The 27342-nt window shown below is 46.2% G+C and overlaps 1 protein-coding gene across 3 annotated transcripts in view; it reads left to right on the top strand.

The window, feature by feature from the left end:
• ETV6 (ETS variant transcription factor 6) overlaps positions 1-27342 on the top strand; it is a 232492-nt gene that overhangs the window by 164097 nt on the left and 41053 nt on the right. For all 3 annotated transcript variants that reach the window (XM_054696445.1, XM_037514344.2, XM_037514345.2), the window contains one exon: positions 16779-16943. In XM_054696445.1, the coding sequence (XP_054552420.1) occupies positions 16779-16943 (165 nt within the window). The remainder of the gene's footprint in view (positions 1-16778; positions 16944-27342) is intronic.

The raw sequence follows: 27342 nt of genomic DNA, 5'->3' as shown, positions 1-27342 counted from the left end.
CTCATCAGTCCCCTGTGTGCTGGGGAGGTAGACACCACCATCTAGTTGCAGGAATCAAAACCTGGATTTTCTCACCAGCTGCTTCCTCCACATGAAGTCAGTCTCCAAGTTTTACCAGTTTCACCTCCAGAATCTCTTTTTTTTTTTTTTAATTTATTTTTATTTATTTATACAAGCACCGGGTACAGTCAGAAGCGCGGGAGGGTGAGAGAATTCACCAGAGCCAGAGCAGGGAGCAGAGCAGGCAGAAGGACCGAAGTACACTGCAGAGGGGAGCAGCGGGCGGCAGGAGAGGTCTGCGCGCCATGTAGGACCCTCCTCTGGTGGCCGGGGAGCAGCCGGGATCGAACCAGCGCTGCAGAGGCTGCAGCTTCGCAACCCAGCGCTCAACCGCTGCGCCACAGGGGAGGCCCTCCAGAATCTCTTGAGCCCATCCGTCTTCATTCCTTCTGCTTTAGTTCAGGCTAACAGTATCTGTCATCTCCATTTCCACAAGAGCCTTCTCAGTGGGGACGTACCAGTCTTGCCCTGTTCTGATTCACCCTCTCCAGGGTGAATTTGCAGCTGGGCAGATACCCTCCAGCTGCCCAGAGTATAAACAGTATCTGATTATGTTACTCCCATGTTTAAAATCCTTCAGTGCCTCCATGTTGCTTTGGGATAAAGTCTAAACTCGTTGGTACAGCGGACAAGGCCCTTCCTAATAGTGGCTAACATTTGTCCAGTGCTTAATCTCTGCCAGGCAGTGCGCTGAGTGCTCTATATACATCTCAAAATACTTGATGCTCACAACTCCTTGAGGTAGGTCCCATTACCCGGTTTTACCTGCATCCCAGTTTTACCCAATGAAGAAACCAAGCCACAAACCTAAGTGCCTTGTGCAATACCATCTTATAAGTTGGGGAGCCAAACTTCCAGCCCCAGAAACCTGGCTGTAGGGCAAAGCTCATTCATTCAAAAATATTTATTGTGCACCTACTATGTGCCAGAACTGCTTGAAGCGTAAAGGGTATCGCAGTAATCGAAAGATCTTTTTATTACATTCTAGTGAAGAAAATGAGTGATAGGATAAGTAGTAACATATAAATTAGATAGGGATAAATGCTAAGGAATTAAAAAAAATAAAGCAAGAGAAAGGATAAGGAGGAATCAGAGAACAGTCTTAGGGAAGATTTGAGAGAAGTGGACATATTTGGGGAAGACTGCTCCAGCTAAAGGAATAGCATATACAAAGGCCCTGAGATAGGAATATGCCTGGCATGTTTGAGGTCAGTGTGGCTGGAGCAGAATGAGGCAGGGGGAGGTGGAGAGGAGACAGATTCAGACCTTAAAGGTCATTTTAAGGACATCAACCTGAATTCTGAGTTGGGAAGTCACGTGGTGGGGATTTTCAGTAGAGAACGATATCATGTAAACTACAAGCAGAAGAGTCACATATTTTTAAATGGAGCCCTCTGGCCAGTATGTTGACAACAGAGTGTTGAGGATCAAGGGTGGAAGATGAGGGCCAGTTTGGGACCAGTAACAATAATCAGGTCAGAGATGATGCTGGCTGGGACTAAAACAATAGCAGAGGTGGTGAAAGTGGTCAGATTCTGGGTTCAGTTTGAAGGCAGAGCGAATGACATTTGCTGGTAAGTTAGAAGGGCATGTGACAGAGTAGACAAGAATGGCTGGCGACCAGGAACAGCAGATTTGGGCGAGGATGGCCGGGGCCAACGTGGGACACTAAGATGCCCACGAAGCTTCCCAGGAAGCTGCTTTATCCCTCTCAGCCTTCACTTAAGCACACACTCACACGCTTTTCATGTTCTAGTCCTACTGAAAGTTTCCCAAACTGGTTTTTCTCTTTCACATGCCCAGGCCTTTGGATCTGCTGATCCTTCTGAGAGGAAATCCGTCACCCCATTTGTCAGTTCAAAAGGTCTTTCTGTTCCTGCACTAATGCACGACCAGTCAGTGACTCTTCCCATCCTTTCTTCTCTAATAGACTTTAAAACCCAAATGCCAGCCACCTTGGTGTCACCTGCACCCAACACGAGGTACAGTGCATGGTGGGTGCCTAATCAGCGAAGGAAGGGGGGTGTACAAGTGGGATGGGGAGATGGACAGATGAGCGCCCAGCAGTGAGACCAAGCTGTGTTTTGCTGGTAATGATGGGAATTCCCCTGGAACCCCGCCAGGTGAGATGATCACCCCAGACTGAAATGAAAGAAACAGCAGATGTCAGGAAGTGTCTGTGTCGATCCTGGCTTGTGTGTCCGAACTCTCCAGCACAGGTCCCCCTCTCCTACATGCTCCCCACCCTCCTACCCCAGTTCTGGCTCCTGGTCTTGTTAATCTCTAGCATCAGTGAACAGCATATACCCTCTCCGGTACGCATCCAGGTCTGTTGGGGAAGGTTTGGTCATAAAACCGGAAGAGTGTTTAACCTAATGACGAGCTGCAGGCTTGCTCCGTGCGGCCTCCGGCTCTGCCAAGACGATCAGGCCTCATTATTTAGGAAGCCGTCTCAGCCAGGCATTACTAATTTGGGCATTACTAATTCGGATGCCTATTCAGGCAAATGAGCAATGAATGTAAAGTGCTTTTGTCAGTGAATTGCAAGTGGAGAGAAGAGGGAGGGGTGAGGCAAAGGGAAGGTGATAGAATGTTTGAGTTTTTGCTTCATTTCCAGAAAGGACAGTCATTGCTTCCTGGAAGCGACACTTGGCACTAGACATGGGGAATGGGAAAGATTTATTCCCCTTGGCCAGAGCTCAGTAATTCAGCTCAAGTATTTCAAATCAATACATCGCTTGCAAAGTTTCCAAGGGCTACATTAAAAACGCCATTTTTAAAAATTATTAGGTGGCGGCCTCCTCCGAGGAGACCAGAGTGTCAGGGATGAGTCAGGTCTTCCAACCAGACAAAACTAATGAGAAAGGAGACTTTTCAAAGCAAGAAAGCCGAGTTACAGCTCACAGCAAGTCTGGTCATTCCTGCAGGCCTCTTGTGGCACCTCATGTCTTTGTGGCGCTGCCTGAGGTAAGCTGCCGGCTCCTCCCCCCCAACTTACCTGGGCATCTGTGACTGACAAGGAGCTCCATATTTCTTTGAGCTGCAGCTTGTCACTGAGCAAAGGAAAGAATCACTTGGGGGAGATCTTCACCCGAATCTGGGATTCCTAAGGTGTCTAGCCTACTGGCTGAGACACTCAAATTTTTGTGAATTTTTAGGATTCCATAGTGCTAATATCTGACCATCTTCAGTTTGGTGACAGGAGATGTGGGAGGAGCGTGAGAGGCTAGGCATCTTTGACAATGGCATTGCTGCTGTTTTAATCCCCACTAGACATTCCTTCCCTTTGGACATTTTCTCTGTTGGATTGGGTTTCTTAGTCCTTTGAATGAGAGAAACTGTGCATTTTCCTTCCCTTGACATCCGATGTGGGTGAGGCTCATGGTCATCTTATTGTGGGTGCTGTCTCCATGCTTCCTGCATTCTGGGCTGCGGTCCCCTCGGTGTGGCCAGAGACCTCTCTGATGAACTATCTCTCCTTTCCTGCCCCCAAACTCAGTCACCATTCACCAAGAGACACCAACGATCCAGGCTCCCGGTCATGAGATCCCAGAAGGAGGCTGTCAGGCAAATGGGAAGTTTTCCAAGACATCTTCTGGGAAGGCGGCCTGGGCAGCAGCGTGGTTTTTAATCTCTCAGAACCACCCATAATTAGAGAGCAACTCGATAGCAAGACCAGAAACCCACGGACAGGGACAAACTGGGTGACAGGATAGCCCCGGGATACAGTGGGACTTTGGGTAGACATTGGAACAGGAAAAGCCTCAAATAGCAACCTGGAAAGTGTGGAGGAAAGATTTGAGGGGAGTAATTGAAAGTGGGGGTCCGTTTGCTGATTCTGAGCGTGGTGAGCATGAGTGACCGAGGCGTGGCCTGAGGGGCGCCGGGCTCAGTGGCCACTGTGGCCTCTGGCACGAACAGCCGGGTCTCCTGCCAGGACAGCCCAACTCTGAGGAGCTGCCAGAGTGAAATCAAATTGAGCAGAGTCTTAGGGAGAAAGGGAACAGGAACGGGACGTTTCAGCAAGCAAACTGTGATACATCCAAACACTACGTGAAAAAAGGAGAAGAGCTTTGTAAAGCAAGAACCATGCTATGTTCTAAAGTTCAGGAAAACGAATTTCAGGTGAAAATGAACATTAGGCAAGTCCTGAGGTTGACCCTGTACAAAGTTTTCATAAGATGAAGGACAGTAAGGAGCGGATGCCAAAAAGATCGGGCCCTGGAACAATTCCGAACTGTAACTTAACATCCAAGCCAGCTGAGAGACAGTAAGGAAATGATACAAAACAAGGAAAGAAACCAACATCAGTCAGAATTAGGAGAACTTAAAAAGGAGATGACAGCACGCGAGAAAATGAAAGACAAATCACTAACAATATTAGAATAAAAATCAGCATCACAATGATATTCATAAAGGAATGCATTCTCTAGATACACATATATGCCTATATGTGTGTTCATATATGTATATCTGTGTACATATGTGTGTATGTGTGTATATATATATCTTACCCAGAATATTCTTTGAACCTCGGTTGAATAACTGAAACTGCGGAAAATGGAGACTACTTCACATGCAAAAGGTAGTTTTTGGAAGAAACAGGTGTAAACCTGGCAAAGTTTAAGAATGAAAAAGAAAGATAAGATTCGAGAGCAAGTGACAGATAGTGAGGAGGGGAAAGAAACACTAGCATGTGCCTGATGGGGTCCTTGAAGAAACCAAGCAGCGTGTGAGAGCATCACTCAGCCTCGGCTTCTGTCTTCACCCGGCCTCCTCTGTGTCTCCTTTCTGTCCTCTTGTAAAGACGCTTGTCTTTGAATTTAGGCTGCACCTGAATAATCCAGGATGATCTCATCTCAAGATCCTTAACTTAATGTCCTCTTCAAAGATCTTTTTCTCAAATAAAGTCACAGGCACAGGTTCCAGGGTTTTGGACATAGACATATTGTGTGGGGGGGGGTGGCATCTATCTTCAGGGGTGGCCACCATTTAACCCCCCACAGCTACCAGGCTAGCCAGTGACAGAAAACAGAATTGTATTTTATTTTATAATAAAGTGGCTAAAGGAAATTTTTAAGATTTCCAGCATTAGCAACTGTTGCCAAGAAAAATGTAGGCAGCAGGCTTTCATAGAGAGCAGGGCAGGAGGGGTCGGCCAGCAGACCACCTGGAGGTCTCACCCTGCTCAGGCCCTGCCCACCGAGCATTTATGCGCTTGGTGAATGAAATGGCTGTGCCATCAAGCATGTCCCACTCGTTATGGTCATCTTGTTTTCAGACTCTCAGGTTAAGGTTAAAAAGCAGACATTAAGGTCTCTCCAGAACTTGAAATACTCTCGTAGGTCTAGGTTGTAACATTCACTGTTATTCTAGCGTAGAGCTGAGAACTCCTTTGAAGAATCAAAACCATAAACAGCTACAGGCAAAAGAGAACCAAGGCTCCTCCCTTGGGGTGCCTCTACCAGAGAGCCTCCAGGTTATCAGGACCCACCTTGCAACTTGAGGGTCCTCTCGCGCATTCCCTGTGGCTCATTCCTCAGATGCCTAACAAGGCTGAGGAGTGAGCACATTGTATTGGGGTGCTGTCTTTTTTGCCAGCTTCCTCCTCCATGGAGGTCTTCATGCCTCTCCAAAGGAGGAGTTAATAGAAAACAGTGGAAAGGAATACAGAGCCAAAGGGAAAGATACTTTGTGGCAAGGGAGGGTCTCCCTTGGCCCCTTTGGCCTCTGAGCCCGCCCAGCCACCCTGTCTCTGGCATCTGGAGTCTCAGCAGCACAGGCCCAAGGGATAAAATGCACTACAACTAGCGTCACTGCTGCTGTGGAAGAGGGCACAGGGTTGGATTTGTTCTGCAGTTTTCCAGACCGCAAGTGATCATCTTGAGTCCTGAGAGGAGATTAGTAATCGATAACAAGTTCTGTGAAGGCTGTTTCCCTGTGAATGTTCTTGATAAAGATGGACAAGGGCATGGGGAAGGCAGTGATGTCTGTGACACACGCACACACACAATCATCCTGAATATAGAAGTTGCTTCTCTGAGTTTGACTTTTTTGCATTGTTTTGTTTCATGAGGCTTCTGCAATGCTGTTAAGATGATTTCATCCTGTCTGCGTGACCACTCTGTCTGCTCAAAAATGCCGAGTCAGCAAGGGCTCAGGCTGCCTGCAAAGGGGAGTTGATTCAGCACCCCTAGGCAACCCAGGGGGCCTTTCATTTTTTTTTTTGATTTATTCATTTTTATACAAGAGCTGGGGTACAGGCCAGAGGTGCGTGAGGGTGAGAGGATTCACCAGAGACAGAGCAGGGAGCAGAACAGGCAGACAGACTGAAAACACTGCTGAGGGGAGCAGCAGGTGCGACAAGAGAGGTCTGCCGCGCCATGTGGGAATCTCCCCGGATAGCCGGGAATCGAACCAGTGCTGCAGAGGCTGCGGACAGCTTCACAGCGCAGTGCTCAACCCGCTGCACCACTGGGGAGGCCCCCAGAGGGCCTTTCAAACACCTGCAATCCCTCTCCAAAGGGTCAGGGAAGAGAAGGAAGAAGGAGGGGTGTAGAGTTCTCCTTACAAGACCAGTTGTCCAGAAAAGCACTGCCCTAACTAGAAGCACGTTGGGCTGCTGAATCCATTTCCAATCTGCCTTTGTGGCCCTGTATGTATTTTCTAAGGTCTGTGGAACTGACCTTGTAAAAGCCAAACCCTTTTCAGCCTCACTTTCCCTCCCCTCCCCCCAGCCTCCTGTTCACCTCATAGGTTTCCTGATAATGGGACCTTCTCCATCCTGAGAAAAGGCAGCTGCTTTTCACAGTTTCCTTGAAATAAAGACGACTCGGGAGGGAAGGGCCCAGGCGCAACAGCTGAACTACACAAAGGGCGGCGTCTCCCATGGCGGGGACGGGACAGATCAGCCATGTCCAGAATGAGAATGACTTCTGCTCTCACTGCATTTCCCTGCGGTGGGCACAAGAGACGATCCCGCCTGGCTTAAAAGAGCAGGAGGGGAAAAAAACGGATATTCATCCTTCTTTATTCAGACACCCATGGTCGGTCATGTGTGTCTTGTAGATCGTACAGATCTGACAGGAGCTTAGCGTTCTCTGTCCCCTGTCCGTTCCCACAGAGGAATAAAAATCCTTCTTGCACCAACTGTCTCACTTGCAGTTCTGCTTGCTCTCTAAACCTGTGTGAGGAAAATGCCCATTCATGTTATTTCCTGGTTTTTTTTTTACATTCTTAAAATTGGGTTTCTTAGTGCCCGATGTATCAATAAATCTGAAGATAGCATGTATCTTTCTGCCCTGTAGAAAGTGTGAGAAAATCTGTCCTTAATTGCCTCTTTGCTGTGGAAATTCATCTTTCAATAGTATCTCCTTGCGTAGCCCAGTCGCTTCGCTGTTCATAAATTAAGATAATTTGCAGTGATTAACCTTCACTAGTGTGAGTAAAAATTCGCAGTGTTAGCAGTGATTTCTGCAATACCTGAAGAGGGACATTTTGGTTTTAATGTCAGGTGTGTACATTTAAGGACATGACACCCAGAGTCAGCCCTCAGCACTTCCTGGTACCCCTACTTCTGAGTGAGAGGAAGGCTTCCCTTTTCTTCCCTAAACTACCCCAAGAGATGTGTATGTGTGTGTTTGTCGTGCATGCATGCACGCATGTGCGTATACATGCACAGGCTGGAAAATACTAAGCCAATTCTCCCAGGGTCTATAGATAAACTTGAGGTACCCCGTGAACTTTGAAACTGCAGGCAATTCTCCGTGTGCACATGCCTCTGCATTTCGAAGGAGGCTCGGTGATGCTCGCTGAATTCTCAAAGAATCCATCAATTCCAAAATTTAAGAACTGCTCCACTCTGTGTGTCTCCCCATTATCACAACACTCCTCATCAGCTCTCCTTTGCATATAACCTTAGTTGAAATGTTGCTGTTTTCTTCAAGAAATTTTTGCATTTGTACCCATTTTTAAAGCAGTGCATGAAGCTATTAATGTTTTTTGCAATTCCTAAGCTTTTTGATACTGCCTTAAGTTATGCACCCATGGTGAGTGGTTCACTTGCCTCATCCCAGACCTGAGACAGCTCCTACTCCAGCCTGCCTTCCTCCAGCCTCTCACCTGCTCCAGTGCTTGCTCTGTGTGTCCTGAGTCCACCCCCAACCCCCACCCCACGCTGATGAGGCCAGGCCTCTCTTTAAAGCCCTGTGCTGTGCATGTACCTCCTGCCAGAGGCTTCACACAGCTTACAAGAAACCTGGTCCAGCTGCTGAGACTCAGTGAGCTGCAGCGAGGATTGCAGCCTCCTGGAGACGCGAGGCAATTGTCCAGTCTCTCCTCTACCCAATCCCCCAGAATACACTGAGCACTTCCTGCATGCCAGGTGTGGCGCAGTCTTTCTGTGAGTGATTTTATTTCATACTTGAACTTGCCCTGGAAGGTCAGTACTCTTCTTGGCCCCACTTTACTGCTGGGAAAACCTGAGGTTCAGAGAAATAGCAGACCCTCAACTCCTGAGCTAGTAGGGGGCAGTACCAGTATTTGAAGTGAGGACTGTTTGACTCCAAACCCCAGGTTTTTATCTAAAATAGCTCATGCCTCTCATTCCGTTGGGACTGCTGACCAAAAGCAGAGACAAGAAGGGATCTTGAAATCATGTTTCTGAAAGTGAGTGGCGGGCCCCGAGCCAGTCTTGCTGTCAACAGGTTTGCTAATAAATCCCCTTGGTGGATAAAACTAAGTAAATGCCAGAAAAATCCACAAAATGTAATTTATGAGGAAAAAAAATAATTCAAGGGAATTGAAGATGACTTTGGATCTGAACATGAACACCTGGTATCCCAGCTTCTGGGGTTCTGACCAAAAGATAGGAGCATAACCTTGGGAACCGAATGCTGAGAATTATAGCGTAACCTTGAGGACAAAAATAGGAAATGTTTTGGAACTTCCAATTCCCGAGTGACACAGTTTGTATGCTGTAAGCAATTTTGACCCAATAGCACATCCAAGGTTAGAGGCAAACTGGAGGAAGGAGATGCAGGAGCCTGAAGGACCAGCCACGGGGAGGGGAGAGGAGTCTGTAGGACCCCAACAGAGCAGGAAGAGCTCTGATGAGACTGTTGGGTTGGAGAGATTCCTTATTCTAGGTGAACCCTATCTACCACCATCCCTGTGCAGGGCTCAATAGGACTCTCTGGGCTCTGCTCCTGGCTGTAGATCGAGAGCTAAATTACACCTGCCACGAGAGGCAGAGGTCACACCTTCTTATCCCTGTTCCCTTCCATTTCCACAGTGCATTTTAGAGTACATGGCTTTTATCGCCATGATTTCCTTTGACCTAGAGGAAGTTCACTCCACAGCTGGAGTGCTGGTCCTCTGCCCATTGTGACCTTGGGAAAGTCCCTCTACCTCTCTGTGCTTAAGTTTCCTCTGCAGATCAGCTCCAGGCTTGGCTTCCTTATATAGAGTAATTGCTGCAATGACGTGGGTGTGGAAGCATCTGGTGATGGTGACCAGTTGCGCAGATAGGAAGTGCCCTACCTGCTAAGAGTGGGCAGGGGTAAAGGAAGGGGTTGTAGGGGAAGGAGGTAGCAATTGCACCCCACAGAGCTGGCCCAGAGGTAAGTGACCCAGTGTTGGGTGATCTGGTTTTTTGTGTCCTTTGGGTAGATTCCTAGGAGTGGAATCACTGCATCATATGGCAGAGTTCAGATTTTCATGGGATGAACAAATAAATGACTTATTGAAAAGAAATACATTTAAAATAGATTTGTAGATGTAGAAGATGAAGACTAAGTGAGCTGGAAACTGTGGAAAGTACTTGGGAAAATGTATTCAGGGCCAGTATAAGCATAAGCACGGTATCAGCAGGCAAATTGGGTTGGTGGAGTAACTGACAAATAGCAAAGAGATAACAAAAAGCTGTTCAACTTCTCCCATCGAGGAGGTTGTCATACTGAAACAGGTAGTGTAAACACTGACATGGGAATTAAAGCCCAAGATGGGTGTAGAAGTGAATCTAAGTTCTAAATAAATTCAAGGCTCTTGGTACAGAGAAATGACATCCCAGAATAGAGAACTTAACAAGGGTGAAAGATAGACCACTGGTGGTAATGCCTAAGGACTTGGGAAATGGAAGATACTTCAAGAAAGAAGATGATTCAGTCTTTACCAGACATTCAGACTGGAGCACCTGATAAAACTTCCAGGTGAAATTCAGAACAGGTTTTCAAACTTCTATAACTTTGGAAAGTTCTTCCTTAGGAATCAGCACTGCTTCTTCTCTTTCTCTCTATCCCCTTCTAAAAGGTTACTGTCAATTTTGTTGCTATATTTCTGGACATTAGGAAAGCATTTCATTGAATTTCAGATGGTGCTTTTATGGCTGGGCTTGGTAAGTAAGTCCAAATACAAGAACTTTGATGAGTTGATCATTGAACACCTGTACCCAAAAGGAGCCCCTCACTTGTCTACCTGAAATGAGGTGACTGTTGTGACCCCACAGGGTTCCCATCTCAGTCTTAGCCTAATCAGCACTTTGTCAGCAACCTGTTGAGGTGACAGAAGCTCATCAAAACTGCAGATGATGTGAAGCTACAAAGTATACATGATACTAAAAATAGATAAATATGGAGAAAATGCAATCGGCTACATGATGGTGAAAAGTAACACCATGAAATCTAATACTGATTGACAATCTAACTTACATTCTTAGCTTTGGGATCCACGTATTATCCAGCTGTGTATGTACAGGATAGGATGATTGTGAAATGACAATGGTAATAGCAATGGGATAAGAACAGCAGCTAATATTATTTTTTTAAGATTTATTTTATTTATTTATACATACAAGAACTAGGGCACAGGCCAGAGGTGTGGGGAGGTGAGAGGATTCACCAGAGACAGAGTAGGGAGCAGAACAGGCAGATTGACTGAAATACACTGCTGAGGGGAGCAGTGGGTGAGACAGGAGAGATCTGCTGCTCCATGTGGGTCAGCTCCCTGGCTGGGGATCAAACTCATGGGGCAGTGGATGCCAGTAGCTTCATAGTGCTGAGAATTAACCCCTTGAGCCACCAGGGAGGCCCTTTGCAGCTAATATCATTCTATAGATGTTTGATCTCTACAAAATACCGGCCTGTATGATTTGTGTTACCATCATCATCTATCTACTCTTACTCTAGACTAGCTTTATGTCATCTGTAGACTTGATAAGCACATCACCTGTGATCCCATGGTACTTTCCATGTTGAGAGTTACTCGTCACCATTTTCCGGTTGAGGCAGGGGAGACAGAGAGCTTAAGTAACTTGCCTGAGGTCACACAGCTGGAAAATAGTTTCCATGCTCAGTACCTGCCTGCTTAACCATGGTGAAAGTTCACACAGTCACTGAATCTTCTCTCTCTCTCTCTCTCTCTCTCTCTCTCTCTCTCTCTCTCTCTCTCTCTTTTAAATTAAGCATTTCATTGGCTGTCCTGCTAAAATACCAAATAAGCTTAGAGAAGTCAGTGGTTAATTAAATTGACAGGGGCCCAGATCAGCTGGGTTCAAATGTGGGTCTTCCGTTTCCTGGCTGTGTGACTTGGGCTAGTCAACCCCTATGCTCCAGTTTACTCCTGTACATGGGCACAGTGCTCATTCCTGTCATCCAGGATTGCTCTGGGGATGAAATGAGTCCCGTGTGGAAAGCATCTAGAATGTTGCCCGGCAGGCAGTGGTGAGTGCTTATAAGGTTATTATGAGGCTACTGGAGAAGGAGTATGGGGTTAGGTGGGGCTGTGGAACTAGACCACCTGGGTTTCAGTCCTGGGGCCACCATTTCCATTCCTATGTGCTGCTTCTTATTTCCCATCTGGAAAATGAGAATCATAACAGTTACAGGGAAGATTCGTGTAAATGCCAAATAACTGTTAGCTATTATCGTCAATTGACCTAGAGTAGAAGGATCCAGTGTGACATTTAGGAACGGGAGCCACATAGGATCTCTGCAGGAGGCCGGCTGGTTGGTGAGGGTGTGAAAACTGCCTTGCAGAACTTTTGTTTGCCCTAATTAAGGCATTTAATCTGATGGCAAGATGACTCAGCTAGGAAGTGCTAAAGGCCCTCACTTATGTCAAGGGTTACAGAGTTGTTGGATCAAGTTTAAGGTCATGTGGGATCCTGGGGCAAGTCTGGGGCAGCCTGCTGGTGGTGCTTCTCATCACTTTTCCCGGCTTCTTCCTCCCCGGCAAGATGGGGTAAGTAGGGTTTGGATTAGGTCATCTCTCAGGTATCTTCTCTCTCTCACATTTTATGATCTTATCCTCTAAGCTTTAAATCTCTAGCAAATTTCCATTTCGACAGAAAGTCTGGAATCTAGGGTGTTTTTGATGAACGGAGACTCTAGCCAAACCAGTCAAATCATGAAATGACACTGAACCTTCTATTTCCTCATCCATTAAACTGAAATGAGAGTACAACTGATTTCCCAGGGCTTTTGTGAGAGAGACATGAGGTCATACGTGTGAAAGCACCTTGTCAGATGTTACGGCGATTGTTGCCACAGCTGGGTTACCACTTTTCCAGGAATTAGAATATAAGAAAAATACTGGTAAGCCCTGAAGTCTATTTAAAGTAATGTGATCTGTTCTCTGTGATTCAGAAGATCCTTCAGGAAGTTACAAAATCACAGCATCCGTATCTCGAGCTTGGAGTAGTTCTGTAACAAAAGGGTCCTGGCTACTTGTCATCTTTGGTGTTTAGAATTCAAGTGAAATATGGGGCCTCTTGACCACATTAACCCAGAAGGGACAGAGAGCACATAGGATGAGGCCCTCATTCACAGATGGAGGTACGGCGTAAAGAGAAACTGTCCAGGCTCACATGTTAATTGATGGCAGATCTGAGAGTAAAACCCAGGCTTCCACCCCCAGCATGCTTTTCAAATGTGAGTTTGAGCAAGTGAGAATCAGGACATAATGAATGAAGGTGGCTATTCCTTTGAGCATGCACTAGAAGAAATAGTAAAAGGAAGTTTAACAGTCTGCGTGTGTTCAAAGGGTATGGCACAGTGAACTTGACTTGACCCACATGGGATGAAAAAATATGTGGTGGAATTCTTAGTAATTTTCTTAATCATAGCAATTCCTTTCTTAGGAAATTCCTTTCAGATATGCACTAAATTAATCAGCATTAAAAATGCTGTCGTAGGGTTCTCCCCGGCTTGCTGTGTACATGGGGTAGCATCGCATATCTGCAGAAGGAAGGTCTTTTTTTTTTTTCCACTAATTATCATTACCATCTATGTTCTTCAGCTTTGTTGAGGTGAAGCTGCAAGAGAGAAGTGAAACAGGTTTTGTGTTCCTTCCTCTTGCACTTGCAGCATCTACTGCATTAGCCGGTATGAGCCATGCCATTCCGAGATCAGATTCCCGAGCCAGCGAGCAGAAAAGGCAGCACTGCTTCCTGGAGGCGTGAAAAGCAGGGATCCACCTCCACCTCCTTCCCCTTCCATCTACAGAACTATTTCTCCAGGGATCTACAGGTTTTTTGCTCTGTGGGTGACTTGAGAAATCCTCCACGGATTAAATCTTATATGGGAAGGATTCCATCTCAAGCTCAGGCTTTGCTGAATTGCTAATAAATGCTGCACGTCAATCAGAACTCAGAATCTGGGCAATGCCTGGTAAGCGTAGTGTGGTGGGTGCCAGCACGACTCTGAAACCAGTCTGCCTGGGTTTGGATCCCTCTGCCATGTGACCTTCAGCAAAGCCCTTCAATGTGCTTGTAGTAGTTGTGTTAGTGCTAGGTGCTAGCTGAGCTTAGAAAGCCCTAAAATAAATGAAAAGATCCTGATTAGACAGAGTTGCCTCTGGCCTAAGACTCCATTCTTTTTAGATGCTCTAACACACCAGGCCTTGGGCCCTAGGGTCGAGAAGAGGCTCCTTTTCCTCCGTTAGAATTGGAAAGCACATCCTGCTTCACAATCTTTTTATTCTATAAAGAGGAAATAGCAGTGGGACTTGACCAGTTTATCAAGCTTCTGTCTAACAGGGTCAGCGTGTCCACCTCTCACTTGATGCTGATGAAGAGCAGCAACCCTAAGAAGTTTTACTGGGTGGCCTTTAGCAGGTAGCTTGCTCTGTCCACTTTTGTAAAATGGCCAGGATCGCACGGTATCCCCTGAACCCTCTCTGGGTGCCTTTTGCCCACAAGCCCGGAGCCTTGGCTTGGGGTCTTTGGAAGGGGGTTTCCGCCTGGTGGCTCTGCTTGCTTCAGGGGCTGGGCTGTGGGAGAAGTTAATGGGAAGTGAAAAGAGAAACTTGTTTGTAACCGGCAGGGCTGTTTGGAGTGTGTGACTCTTCTTGTATTTAGGGAAAAGATTACTCATGAGTATTTTCTTCCATAGACTATAAAGAACCTCAAATTACTACTTGCATCCCCCACCCCCTTCTCACCCGCCTCCTGCTGTTTCAGTGAATCTTCTGCAGAAACTTCAGCATTTTACTCTCATTTCCCCTCCTGAAGGGATTCGGTTCTCTATTTGCACTTCCAATAAGCCACCCCATACTTTTTCCTGTTTCTAACTGACTATCTCCTGAGGGTGGTCTTCTCACCTCCCCCAAAGACTCCCCCAGGCCAAGCTTGACTGGAACCTCACTGTCCCCTATGACTGGCTGGACCTGTACTCCTGTGTGAAGGAGAGGAAGGGAAAAGACCCAAATAACAAGTCACCAAGCTGTCCCTGCTCAAAGGTGACATGGTTGACACTAGGAAGTAAACTTAAGGGGCTTTCACCAGTTTCCAAGCTGAGATTTTGCTAAACCCACACTCTCTCCCACCTGTGACTGCTGATACATGTTTTCAAGGTCATTGGAACGAGTGGGGCCATTTTCCAGGGACCATTTTTAATAGGCTTTGCTTCCTGGCCCAGCCAGGAATCTAAAACAAAATCTTGACGTCTTTTCGTGGCCATGTTCTGTAACGAAGATAGTAGAGCAATATTGCTATCCCTGAATGCCACTTCCTTTTCATGGATCATGAAACTTGAAAACCGAGGAACACTCTTCAATGCCCATCTCTCGTTATTCCAATCACATAGCTCCTTCTTGGTGCCCTCCATGATGGACCAGTTTCAAGGGGCTTTCACAACATTCGAGAATGTCAGATAACTATTCTTCAAAACTACACTTTGCAAAGGTGCCCCAGGTAGACAGAACTAGAGGCCCTGGACCATCTCCCGGGACCCATGCCATTCTGTTCCTCCACCAGGAAGAACAGCCCATCCAAGGAAACCAGACCATTCTTTGTCATGCCTGATTTAGGGACAGAATGTGATTCCAGGACCAAGCTGAAGGACACTTTTATAGCACACTTATGGAGGCGCCTTACCAAATTTAAGTAACTAAAAAGAGTCTGAAGCTCCTCTTAGCAAACACTGTTTCCATTGTATTCAAACAATTAATTAATTCACAAAATATGACTTTAAAGAACAAAGCCCTATCGAGCATCTAGCCTCAGCTAACCATTGCTTCTCAAACATTTTGGCCTCAGGACTCCTTTTGATTCTTAAAATTATTGAAGACCCCAGAGAGCTTTGCTCACAAGGGTTGTATCTATATTTACCACGTTGGAAATTGAAACTGAGAATTTGAAAAATAACAAGCCAAGCACATATGAGCATAATTATATACTTATGAATATATTTCCCCAAACAAATTTGATGACAAAGTGGCATTACTTCGTATTTTTGCGTGTCTCTTTAATGTCTGCCTTCATAGAAGGGTGTGCTCCTCTGCTGTCTGCAGTACCACATGCCATGTAGTCTCTGGGAAACTCTGCTATGCCCTTGTGAAAAACCAAGAGTGGAAAAAAGGCAAATAACCTCTTAATATTGAGCAGGGTTTTGACATCATAGACACCCTAATGGGCTCCCAGATCAGACTTGGAGAATGACTGTTCTAATATTTGAATGATATAGCAAAGATTCCCCAGGCCAGGGGCCTGGTGGGGAAGACAAGGCACATAGTCAGGCTTCCAGAGATCCAGCCTGAGCCACCCAGCGCCTCTGCCGAGGCCTCCTTTGGCCCACTTCTGGTCCTGTCAGAGTCCAAGTACCACCCCACCCGGAAGTGCTGACATCCATCGGCGAGCAGGCCTTTTATCCTTACCTTGCCCTCTTGTTCCCAGAGGCAAGCCTAATAGTTTCCCAGAGACTGAGTGAATTGCTCTTCCTGGAAGAAGTTTCAGGGAACACTTCATTATTTGGCAGCTCTGGAAGGTCAAGCCCAGTTCTGGAACGGTCTCACTTCAAAGGACACTGGGCTGCAGTCAAATCAGCTCTGATTCAGGTCCCGGGGAGGCACCCTGGCTTTTGCTTGATTCTGAGCCCCCTCGGGTGCTGCTGGCCACCAGAGAGCTGCAACTTTCCAGCGACCTAGAATCCAAACAGACTCTGGAGCTGGGCAAGGCAGGACAGGACCCCAAGAGCTCAAAGAAAGAAAAAAAAAGGCTTTCCCCCACCCCCTTCTCATGTTGCCTCTAAGTAGCAAGTTCATCTGCCACACACTTGAATGCTTGGGAAGCTGGAGTTTTAACCTGGGATTCCAAATTGAACAGAAGGGCTCTTCAGACATGGAGACTCAATTTTGTTAATCATTCAGAAATCTTTTCTCTTTATTCCAACTGTCTAACTGACAAGACATTTTTCTCTCTTTCTGCCCCGCTCTCTCACCCGCAGGCTTGCAGCCAATGTACTGGAGCAGGGATGACGTAGCCCAGTGGCTCAAGTGGGCTGAAAATGAGTTTTCTTTAAGGCCAATTGACAGCAACACGTTTGAAATGAATGGCAAAGCTCTCCTGCTGCTGACCAAAGAGGACTTTCGCTATCGATCTCCTCATTCAGGTGAGAGTCTGGCCTCTTGACGTGTGCTCAGCGTGGAAAGCCTGTGAGCCAGTGAAAAGCCTGTGAGCCTCCTGCAGAAACTTCAGGAGCGTGGAAAGCCTGTGAGCGTGGAAAGCCTGTGAGCCTCCACTCCCTGCTCCTGAGGCATCTCCACAGAAGGTCCCAGGAGCTCAGGGGCACTTAGTAGAGGAGAAAGGTCCTGCTGACCTCAGCCAGTTGGAGGAGAAAGAGGAAGTATTTCTAATTCAAGGGGAATGTGTGAAAGTTGGAGGTGGCCAACTGGGACTCCAGTTGCTGGACCCAAAAGGATCCAGTTGTGATACCAAATTAAGGAAGAAAATGTGCTCGTCCCTTTCTTGCTCCTGATTCTGAGACTCATCATAGAGATGCTTGAGATTGAGTGTAGGTTGTGAACTCCTGGCCTACAAGCAAAGACAGGAGAAGAGGGGGCTGAGCACTGCCGTGGAGGGTGGGCAGGGGTGCAGCAGTGAGGGAATTGGAGGGAAAGACTGGAAAATGTGGAGAGCCTCGCAGCCAAGGCAGTTAGCAGTCACAGGCCTTCAGGTGATTTCCTTTGGAAGTACTGAATTTGGTGAAGTGGTGCCTCTTGTAACCTGAACCAGTCCTGAAAAATGCACGTGGGAGTTTCTTCAGGCCCATCTGACTGGGAAGATTTGTCAGAAGGGCCCTTAAGAGCACATGGGGAGATTTAATTCTCCAAGGAGGGATGTGCCTGTGGAGTGCTTGGCTGACGGAGATAGAGGCTTCACGTATACCTTCCAATTTCACTTCTTAAATTTTATGGGTATTTAGGAGAAAGCTTTGCAGGCCCCCTGTGTCAAGGGAGAAGTTTGGTCTTGGGTTTTTATGACTTTCGAGGGGTCACGCAGGTTCCAACAGCCCTCTTGTCTGGTCTCATCACGGGACAGGCACTTGGATGTGACTTGCCTGGCAAAGACCCTTTTTTCCTTGACAAAGGGCAGGGTTCCTGCATGCGATGTTGGCGCAGTCCCTGTTCAACCCTTATTTACTCCTGGAGACCTTCCAGAAACTCATAAACTAACCGTCAGGAGGGAAGGCTCCCCATCACAGGGGGAGAGATAAGGATACAAAGCACTGTCTCCCCAGCTTCTCCCAGTTGCAGAACCTTTCTATGAGGAAACACTAAAGGGGAAATCACCCCCAGAAGTACAGATGTTGTTGAAACTTGAAAGCTTATATCTCTGAGAACCAGATAATTCATACCAGGTTATTTTATAAAGGACGCAACACACCTAAAACATTTTATCTCGAGTCATCGGTTCTCTCTGTAGTCTCACAGTAAGAAAACGGTAAAACAACCATCCAAATAAATAAAACGAACCTCAAAGGAACCTAAGTAGTTCCTTTCAATTTCATGCAAAAAAGCACTTCCCTTTCTGGTTCCAGTGGCAACTCAAGACTTTGCACTCAATGAGGCAAAGATACCTATCTGGAGGGAGAGGACCTGAGGCTGAATGGGAAACCCTTCACAGGAGGCAAAGAAGGACACCCCTGGGCTTTGCCTAGATTTCACGTAGGCCTCAGACACGCTTTCCTCCCGAGTCTTTGTCTTTCCCCCGCATACATTCTCAGGTGCTCCTTTGGATTGCTGGCTTATTCTTCATTCCAGTGACCTCTCAGCCATCCTTAGGAAAGTAGGTTTCTCTGCTCAAAGCTGAAGGAAAGATATGCAAAGGTTTTGCCTCTTCATCAAGTCCTTTTTTTTTTAAAGATTATTTATGCATACAAGAACTGGGGTACAGGCCAGAGGTGTGGGAGCAGGGGGTAAGAAGATTCACCAGAGACGGTGGGGAACAGAACAAGCAGATCTGCAATACACTGAGGGGAGCAGCAGGCAAGACAGGAAAGGTCTGTGCCATGTGGGTAGCTCCCTGGCCGGATAGCTTCACAGTGCTATGCTTTACCTTGCGCCACCAGGTAGGCCCTCTTTCTCAAGTCTTGACCAGACAAGACAAGTTGCCCAGCAGGAGAGGCAGAAATTGCACTGAACCCAAAGGCAGAAGGAAGCTGGGCTGAGGGGCAGTGCACAGGTTGGGGGGGGGTTGGCCTTGGGAGGAGGAATGGACTTGGTCTGAAGCACAAAGGATGGGTGAAATTGAGTAGGTGAAGGGAAGAGGGTGAACATTCCAGGTTAGTGGCACAGTTTTAGTCTAGAACAGTCAGGGAGTGGTGAGGAAGCCCAGTTGACCAGTGTCTGGGGCAGGAAAGATATGTCGGTCCAGACTCAAGGTGCTGAGGACCGTTGTTAGGTGGTGATCAGGGAAATTTGTTCCATGAGTATTCACTGAGCAGAGGTCCACAAATAAGGGCCAAGGGAGCTGAGGGATAGGAGAGGCTCTTTCTAACTGGTTTGTCAAACTTGGCTCAAGGGCGAGGGGGTGGAACCAGACTTTGAAAGCATTGAAAAGTAAACAGGAGAAAGGGAAGGGAAGTTGTTGGGGAAACTGTTGGCCAGTTGGTATGGACAAGGACTTCAGAGTCAAGGCCACACAGGCTAGACCCTGCCTGCGCCCTATAAATGCTGCTTTCGTCACTCAGCACCCCTCCCTCACTTGTCTAATTGCCTTTCATATTTCAAGTTCTGCCACTTTCTCCAGGAAAGTTCTCCCTGACTCCCATTCCTGCTTCCCTAATTCCACCCACCCACCTTCCCTCTACCTCTCCCCACCTCGGTCTGGTAGATGCTGTTCCTTTTGTTGTTGTTATTACTGTAAATTCAATTTATTTTAAATTGAAATGTAAATATATTTACATTCATTTTGATTTTATTTATATTTTATTACTTATTTTATTAAAATGATTGCTGATTTTTTTCCCCACCAGCATCCCTGTATCCCCTCATCCCTTTCTCCCTCAGCTTCCTACTTAACCACAGAGCCCTCACTACTTTTTTTTTTAAGATTTATTTATTTATGGATACAAGAACTGGGGTACAGGCCAGAGGTATGGGGGGCAAGAGGATTCACCAGAGACAGAGTGGGGAACAGAACAGGCAGACTGACTGAAATACACTGCTGAGGGGAGCAGCAGGTGAGACAGGAGAGGTCTACTGTGCTATGTGGGTAGCTCCCTGGCCAGGGATCAAACTCGTGCTGCAGAGACTGGGGTCAGCTTCATAGGTTGCATCCCAAGCCCTTGCGCCGCCAGGGAGGCCCAGAGCCCTCACTGCTTTTATTAATGCCACTTGCTTTTGTTAAGTATTTTGCTTTGTCAAATCATCCATTATATATAAATGTTTGATATTTGTTTTTGTCATTCCAAGTTGCTATACTACATATAATTCCCTTGAACTCCCTCCTTTTTGCTGTAAATAGCTGCATTTCATCTTTCTGTATGCCAGAATAGTATGTGATTGTGTTTCTGTGTTTCTCTGTTCTCTGTCCCCTACCTAGAGAAAAAAGTTCTATTTGAGCAGAACTTGTCTCCTGTTAAGCCGCCGTGTCCCCAGCATCTAGCACAGTGTGTGGCATCCAGCTGACACTGAGTGAACATTGGTTGAATTCTGACTACGTCTGTTGGGTAAATTATGACCCAATTTCTTAACCTGAGCTTACCTTCTCTAGGGAGTTAGACATCTTAAGCCCAAATTTAAAAGTTTGGATTTTATTTGGCAGGTAATAGGAAAACCACAGAAAGGTTTTGATCAGGAGAGTGATAGGATGGGAGCCCTCCCTTTGAACAAATATTTGCCATCGGTGGCTATGAGGGATTCACTGAATGTCTCCAGGCAGGAAGCTGGTTCAGATGCTACTGCTACAGTCCTAACGCAAGATGTTGAAGTCCAGTATTGGACTAGTTGGACTAAAATAATAGTTTTTCAGGCACAAAATGGTTCACTGAGGTGGAAAACTGGCTAGAAGTAGTTGCCAGGTCATGCAGACAGATGTGCCTTGTTCTATAATAGGAAATTTGAGACAAGAGCCAGAGCAAACAGATAAAAGCATCGTCCTCATTACATTGAGCTGAGATACAGATAAAAGGATGCTGTGAGTAATTAAATGAAGGCCTCACCAGAAGCCGTGGACAGAATTTCACAGTGGTACCTGCAAGACTTACACAAGACTTATCACGAAACAGAGGAGTATTGTCAGGGAGCTTGAAAGACAGAACTAAGCAGGAGTTAAGAAGACCCTTCTCATGGAGTGGCTGGCCCTGTGGCTGGGTTATGAGACGATCTGCCTGTCGGCCTTTTCTTTAACTAGAGACAAGGCATGGTCTAAAAATCTCTGTTCCCTCTCAGATGTAACATTTTTGCCACTGCTGCTTCTGACACAGGCCTTTGTTACCATTTGGTGTGGTAGACATTCTCGTTCTGCATGTGGCTCTTCCAAAGGTCATTTCCATTGTTGTTTTCCTCAGAAAAATTGGAATTTACCATAAAATTGGATGCTCCTTTCAACTCTTAACAATTCTTCCCAACATCAACCACTGAAACTGTGCTAACTTCTAGTAGACAGAGCAACCCCCCCAACCTCCAGGCAGTGAGTAGGTAACTGCCAACCTACAGTGAGTAGGTAACTCTGGGTCTTGGAAAGCATAAAGGTCACCCAATTTTTCCTCCATCTTCCCTTGAATCTTTTCTGCTGCCTGAGAAAAATCAGCAACAACTTCTTACTCATCATGGGGCAGCCAGAATAAAACCAAAGGGCCTGGTTGCCCCGGATGTTTATAGCTTCTTCCTGGCTTCATTTCCTGCCTGGTCTGAACCCAGAGTGATGTTCTCTGTCCGTGGAAATAACATTCCTTGACACAACTCACCTCAAAGGTGGAAAGAACAGAACTCAGTGAATGATGATTACCTGAAATATTAATAAAGCTTAGGTCCAAAGGCCGTAGTTTCTCTGAGCTCCACATTCTTCAACCAGTTTTAACATACTCAGCTTGTCCATTTTGAAGACAACGGTACTCTATTTTCAATCATTAGAATAAAGCAGGAAACATTTGAGATGTGCTTTAAATAACTATCATCTCCAAACAGAAGATTTCAAGGTTAATGATAAATGGGATATTATCTTTGGAATAGTCTTCCAATTAGAGGTTGTAAGATGACAAAATTAAAATATTTACCAAGCGAAAGAGAATGTAAAGAAATCTCCATTTTATAAAACCTTCTCTGAACAGGTTTTACCTACTCTTAGAACTTCCTATATAGTTACCACATTAAATGGTCTGGGATGATTTAAATTCAAAGGAGTATTTGATGACTTGACCACTTTGAACTCTGAGAAAACACATTAATAATATGATAATGCCATTCCTAAGAAAATACCCCAAGGACATCATCCAACGGGGAGAAAAAGATGCCCTTTGCAATTCTATTTATAATTGTGAAAAATGGAAATTCCCAAACCACCTCCCGATACAGAGCTTGCTAAACCAACTAAGAGGATGTAAATATGAAGAAATTCCCTGCAGCTTTACTGCCATTCACTGAGTCCCTTATCATTTCTTCAACAGATCATGCAGAATCTCGCAGAACTTTAAATGTTTTTTTTTTAAAGATTTATTTATTTATATAAGAGCCGGGGTACAGGCCAGATGCATGGGACGGTGAGAGGAATCACCAAAGACAGTGGGGAACAGAATAGGCAGACTGACGAAATGCACTGCTGAGGGGAGCAGCGGGCAAGACAGGAGAGATCTGCCGCACCATGTGGGACCCTCCCCAGCCCGCCAGGATTGAACCGGTGCTGCAGAGGCTATGGATAGCTTCACAGCATGGTGCTCAACAGCTTGCGCCACCAGGGGAGGCCCTTAAATATTTTTAAGACAAGTAGAAACCATTCAGGGTTTTAAGTAGACACTGGCATGGCAAGGTACAGAAGTGAAAAGTGGGTGTGGGTATTCATTTTTGCCAGCATCTAGGGGTGATGGTATTGACTTAACTAAGACCGGAGCAGCAGGGAGAAGGGAATGGCTGAAGGAATGTTTTGAAGGCCATCTCTGAGTCCCAGTGACCAATTACGGGTTGGGGGAATGGAAGAAAGATCCTGAGGGTGACCATGAGGTTTCTGGCCTGATCTACTGGGCATTTACTGAACAAGGGAAGATCATAAGGTTGCAAAGACTTTTATGGCATGAAATGTGGCCCCATGAAATGCAATGCCCTTCTGACTTGCAAGAGGTGATTTGGAGATAATTGAAGGTTCTAGGGTTGAAAAGAAGTGCCTGGCTCGAGGTGATTTAGCCTAGCTGACCTTATGGAAGCCATGGGAGTAGGTGAGATGACCCAGAAGGAAGATTAGTGAGAGCTTTATTGAAGGGCAGAGGAAGTAGGAAGAGCAGAGGTAGAAAGAAAAGCAGGAGAATCTCTGGCTCCCAGGGAGTGTTCTAAGAGGCAATTACTGGTCTTGAATGTTGGCTAAGAAGACAGGCAAGTCCCTTGTGCCCTCTGGGTGTGACAGCAGGAAGATGACCTCAGCTAGCACAGTGGAGTAAGGGCTACCAGTGAGCCTGGGATAGAGACACTGACTGGCTGGGAGGGAGGAAAGTCTGGTATTATGGACATGAACAGCTTCCCAGAGGAGTGTTCTGCTGTGCAGGAGAGAACAGAAGTATTGATACCTAGAGGGGAAGATGATGAAGACAAGGGGCACATGCGTGCTTAAGTCAGGACAAACTTGACATTGCTAAAGGGAAGGAACCCATAGAAAGGTTGAAGACATGACTGTGAGCTATAGAGAGAAAGATGAACTAGAAAAGTCTGTGTGAAGCCACTCATATTAACTCGAAGAAAAAGAATTCAGTACCTATGAATGTGGCATTGTAAAACTTAAACATGTACTTCTGATATAAAAATATTACAGCACAGCAAATAGCTATCAGATTTTGGAGACATATCTGTTAATAATGCTCATCATCACCATCTACTGAGACTTAGTTCAGTAGGCATGAGGCCAGTGCTGTTATAACCCTCATAACAGCCCTGCCAATTGGTGGCATTATTCTCATTTGACACAAAAGAATCTTGAACTAAGACTCCAAGAGAAAAAATAACTTGCCTCAGAGCATGTGGCTGACCGGTCCAGGAGCCAGGATTCAGACCTGGAACTTTCTTGCGTGGCAGGAAAACTCTTTTCCTCAAGAGGTAAATCAAGAAACTTAGATCAGCTGAATCCCCTAAACAGCACTGATGTATCTTGGCCTTGGGACAGTAGGAAAATTGATAAGGCAGGTTGCAGCTGTTTTATTCCATTTGTATCCATTGGAAAAAAATTGCAAATAGAGTAACAGAATTTAGGATTCTCAGAATAGATGCCTGAGTTTTCACAAGACCAGAAACACAGAATGGTATATGTGTTTGGTTTGTGTTACGTGTTTGCACACATGTGCACACATGTAAGTGTTACATGCACCATGTGTGCACATGCACCCAGGAGTATATCTAGAGTATATGGGGTCAGTAGCTTAAATTTGGGGGACACAAATAGTTTTAGAACTGCTCCCAGGGACCTAGCGAGTGAGGTCTTGGGGCTCCCTAACATCATGACAAATCTACCTGTGCACGCATGTGCGTTTCCGTGTATGGACGCATGGAGAGTCTTGGAGGGGCCAGCAAAAGCTATTGTCTGTTGACCAGAAGCCTCAGTTCCATTGCTGAGTACGATAGAAGCTCCTTTTATGGTTAGTACTAGTTATTTCTTTTTCTGGGAAGACAAGATTTATCAAGAATTGAATGGGCCAAGAATTTTTTGAACAGCGCCTTCTGAATTCAAGCCAATGATCATTAGCTAAGTTAGAGATACAGTGCTGTGTGCAGCTCGTGCTCTTTATTTTCAGCAAGCAAATAAATAGAACATATTTTTAAATATCTTCTTTATTCCAGAGAGCTTTTTGTTAACATTACTTTTTAGATGTGCTCGTTGGTGTAGATAGTATCAAGGGAACAAGCTGGGTGTCAGAGTGACTAGGGGTCAGTGGAGATGGATGAGGTGAAGGCCATCTTTATTTATTTAGGAAGCTGTTCTAGATGGAGCACACGCTCTGTTTGCTCTGGAGGCCAAAACTAAGAACCGAGGTATATGAGGCTGCAGGGGAGACCAGATTCCAACTCAACAGAAGAACTTTCTATCAACTAGAGCTGTCCAAAAATGGCTTGCTTATGTTGTGGCCGACTGCCCACCACAGGCGTGCTCAGCCAAAGCTACTTCTTGGCGGGGCATGGGGAGGCAGGGGACTTTGAACACAAGTTCCAGTTCATCTAAGAAACCTCTCAAATCCTCTCTAGATCGAAGACTCCAAGGTTGTGTAGGCACACACTCTTGACACACACAGGGCCTGCCTGGCAAGGCTCTTGCCCTCCCCAAGGTAGTACTGGTCTGTGCTAAGCCAGCCACATTCCCCAGCTGAGCTCCCAGTTGCTGAGGGAACATCTGCGATTGGACTAGTGCAGCTATGGGCAGACTCTGCCTTCTGAGAATTAAGTCATTTCCCAGCCTGGCAGCGAGGACTCTGGGCTGGTGCTCCCCTTCCTGAGCCAGCCACCACAGGTGAGCTATGAATGCTGTCTCACTAGTTCTCATAAGGGGCTTAAGATTTAGGTCAGGAACAGAGTCTGCTGGACTTGTCCCTCCCTCTGCTTTCTCCTGCCAGCACCAAGAGGAACCTCTAGGATGAGAGGCTGAAGAGAGCCAGTGCAGGAGGCCTGGAGAGGATGGGGCAGGCCCCACCGGCTTAGCCACCAGGCCAGGGTGAGTGACCAGAGAGGCCGTGAATGGGTGTAGGGCCTCAGATGACCTTTACCCTTGCTGCAGGGCAAGCATAACAATGACCTTGACCAGGCACTCCTTTTGCTCTTCATGTAAGACCTCTACAGGGGTCTACCTGTCTACCCTAGATCACTTAATAGCACTGTTGTCAATAATAATGGTGGCAGTAACCATGGTGGGAGCATTTGCTGGGTTCTAGCTGTTGGCCCTCCACTAGGAATAGCTCATCCCATGGATTATCTCATTGAATCCCTAGGATAATCCTACGAGGTGGATGCAGTTAGCAGGGCCATTTCCTAGACCAGGGAACTGAGGCCTTGGAAGTTAAAGGACTTACTTGGAACACTAGTCTGACTCCAAATGGTGGACTTTTCATTTGACTCAGTTGCCTCATTGTCTTTTTATATAGAGAGACATGGAAACAGAAAAGAAAGTGACCACATTGGCCACCACCCCCAGGGGCTTCTCCAGCTGCAGGAGGCCCTCCAGGGAGGGGCCAAGGAAGAACCTGGGCCCCCGGCCCTGTGCTTAGAGCTTCAGGACCTTCCCCCAGTGAACCCCCACAGCAGACTTCTGAAGTGCCTGGTGACGTTGTTTGCACTTTGCAGAGAGGTTCAGGGACTTGCTCAAGGTCACCTGGTGCAGAGGAGCTGGCCCCAGCCCGGCAGCCTTCCCCGCCACGTCATCTGCCTCTCCGCAAACAAAGTCAACACCCTCACAGACACTAAATTTATATTTCCTGGCCTCCCCTTCCAAAATGGATGCGCTAATTACTGGCCATTTTTTTTAGTAATAGTAATCATCAGGATCACATTTTTCAATGTTTGCGCTTTCTATTCTGCATACTACCGAAATAAAGCCCTGCTCAAACCCACAGGCTCAAACCCAGCAAGCGGGAGGCCCTGTGAATTCAGAAAAGTTCAGAAAGACGTTACACTAAAGCAAAAGAAACAAAGTGTTGATTAGGGACTTATTTTGGTAAGCGATCAAAATATGGATCATTAAAATAGGACTGTATTTCAGGCTCTGTAGCCTCGCCTCATCAACGGTAGTTGACTGCCGGCTTTGAATGAGATGTTTGCTGTAGCCTTTTCGGCTCTAAAATGCAGTCCTGGATGCCGTGGACCCACCTTGCACAGAACAGTTTTAAAAGTCTGGTTCCCAGCACCTGGGCATCATCTTACCCACTTCACTAAAAGGAAAAACCTAAGTGATTTGGCGTCTTCCGTGTCTTAAAGCCTTTTTCTTTATTTCATCATCGTAGTAAATACTAGCTTATGTCATTAACAACCAACACTGAAAGGTAGAGGAAGGAGCAAAGCCAGAGACGCCAGGCCATGTCAGGAGTCACTCCGAAAGGACATCACAGGAGTTCGGTGGTGCAAGAGATAAGAAAGCTGAGGTTTGCAGAAAGAAAAAGAGCACCATGGAGCTTTTCTCCAGTTCAGGCTGAGTTGAAGAGAAAAAAATAATTTTGCAATATCTACAGCCCAAAATATGCAGTTGAATTAGGTTGTTAATTAAAGTATCTGTTCAAAATGGCTAAAATTAGAGATAAAAGCCCATTGTTTGGTACAATTGTTGACTGCATATCTGCATGTGGAAGGGCGTGGGGGGACAATGAAAAGCCTGTGGTATTTTCAAGATTA

This window comes from Talpa occidentalis, unplaced genomic scaffold (assembly GCF_014898055.3).
Source record: "Talpa occidentalis isolate TD23 unplaced genomic scaffold, MPIMG_talOcc4v2.1 talOcc4.16, whole genome shotgun sequence".
Taxonomy (NCBI): Eukaryota; Metazoa; Chordata; class Mammalia; order Eulipotyphla; family Talpidae; genus Talpa; species Talpa occidentalis.
The sequence above is the reverse complement of the archived record's forward strand: the minus strand, read 5'-3'. Positions and strand labels throughout refer to the sequence as shown.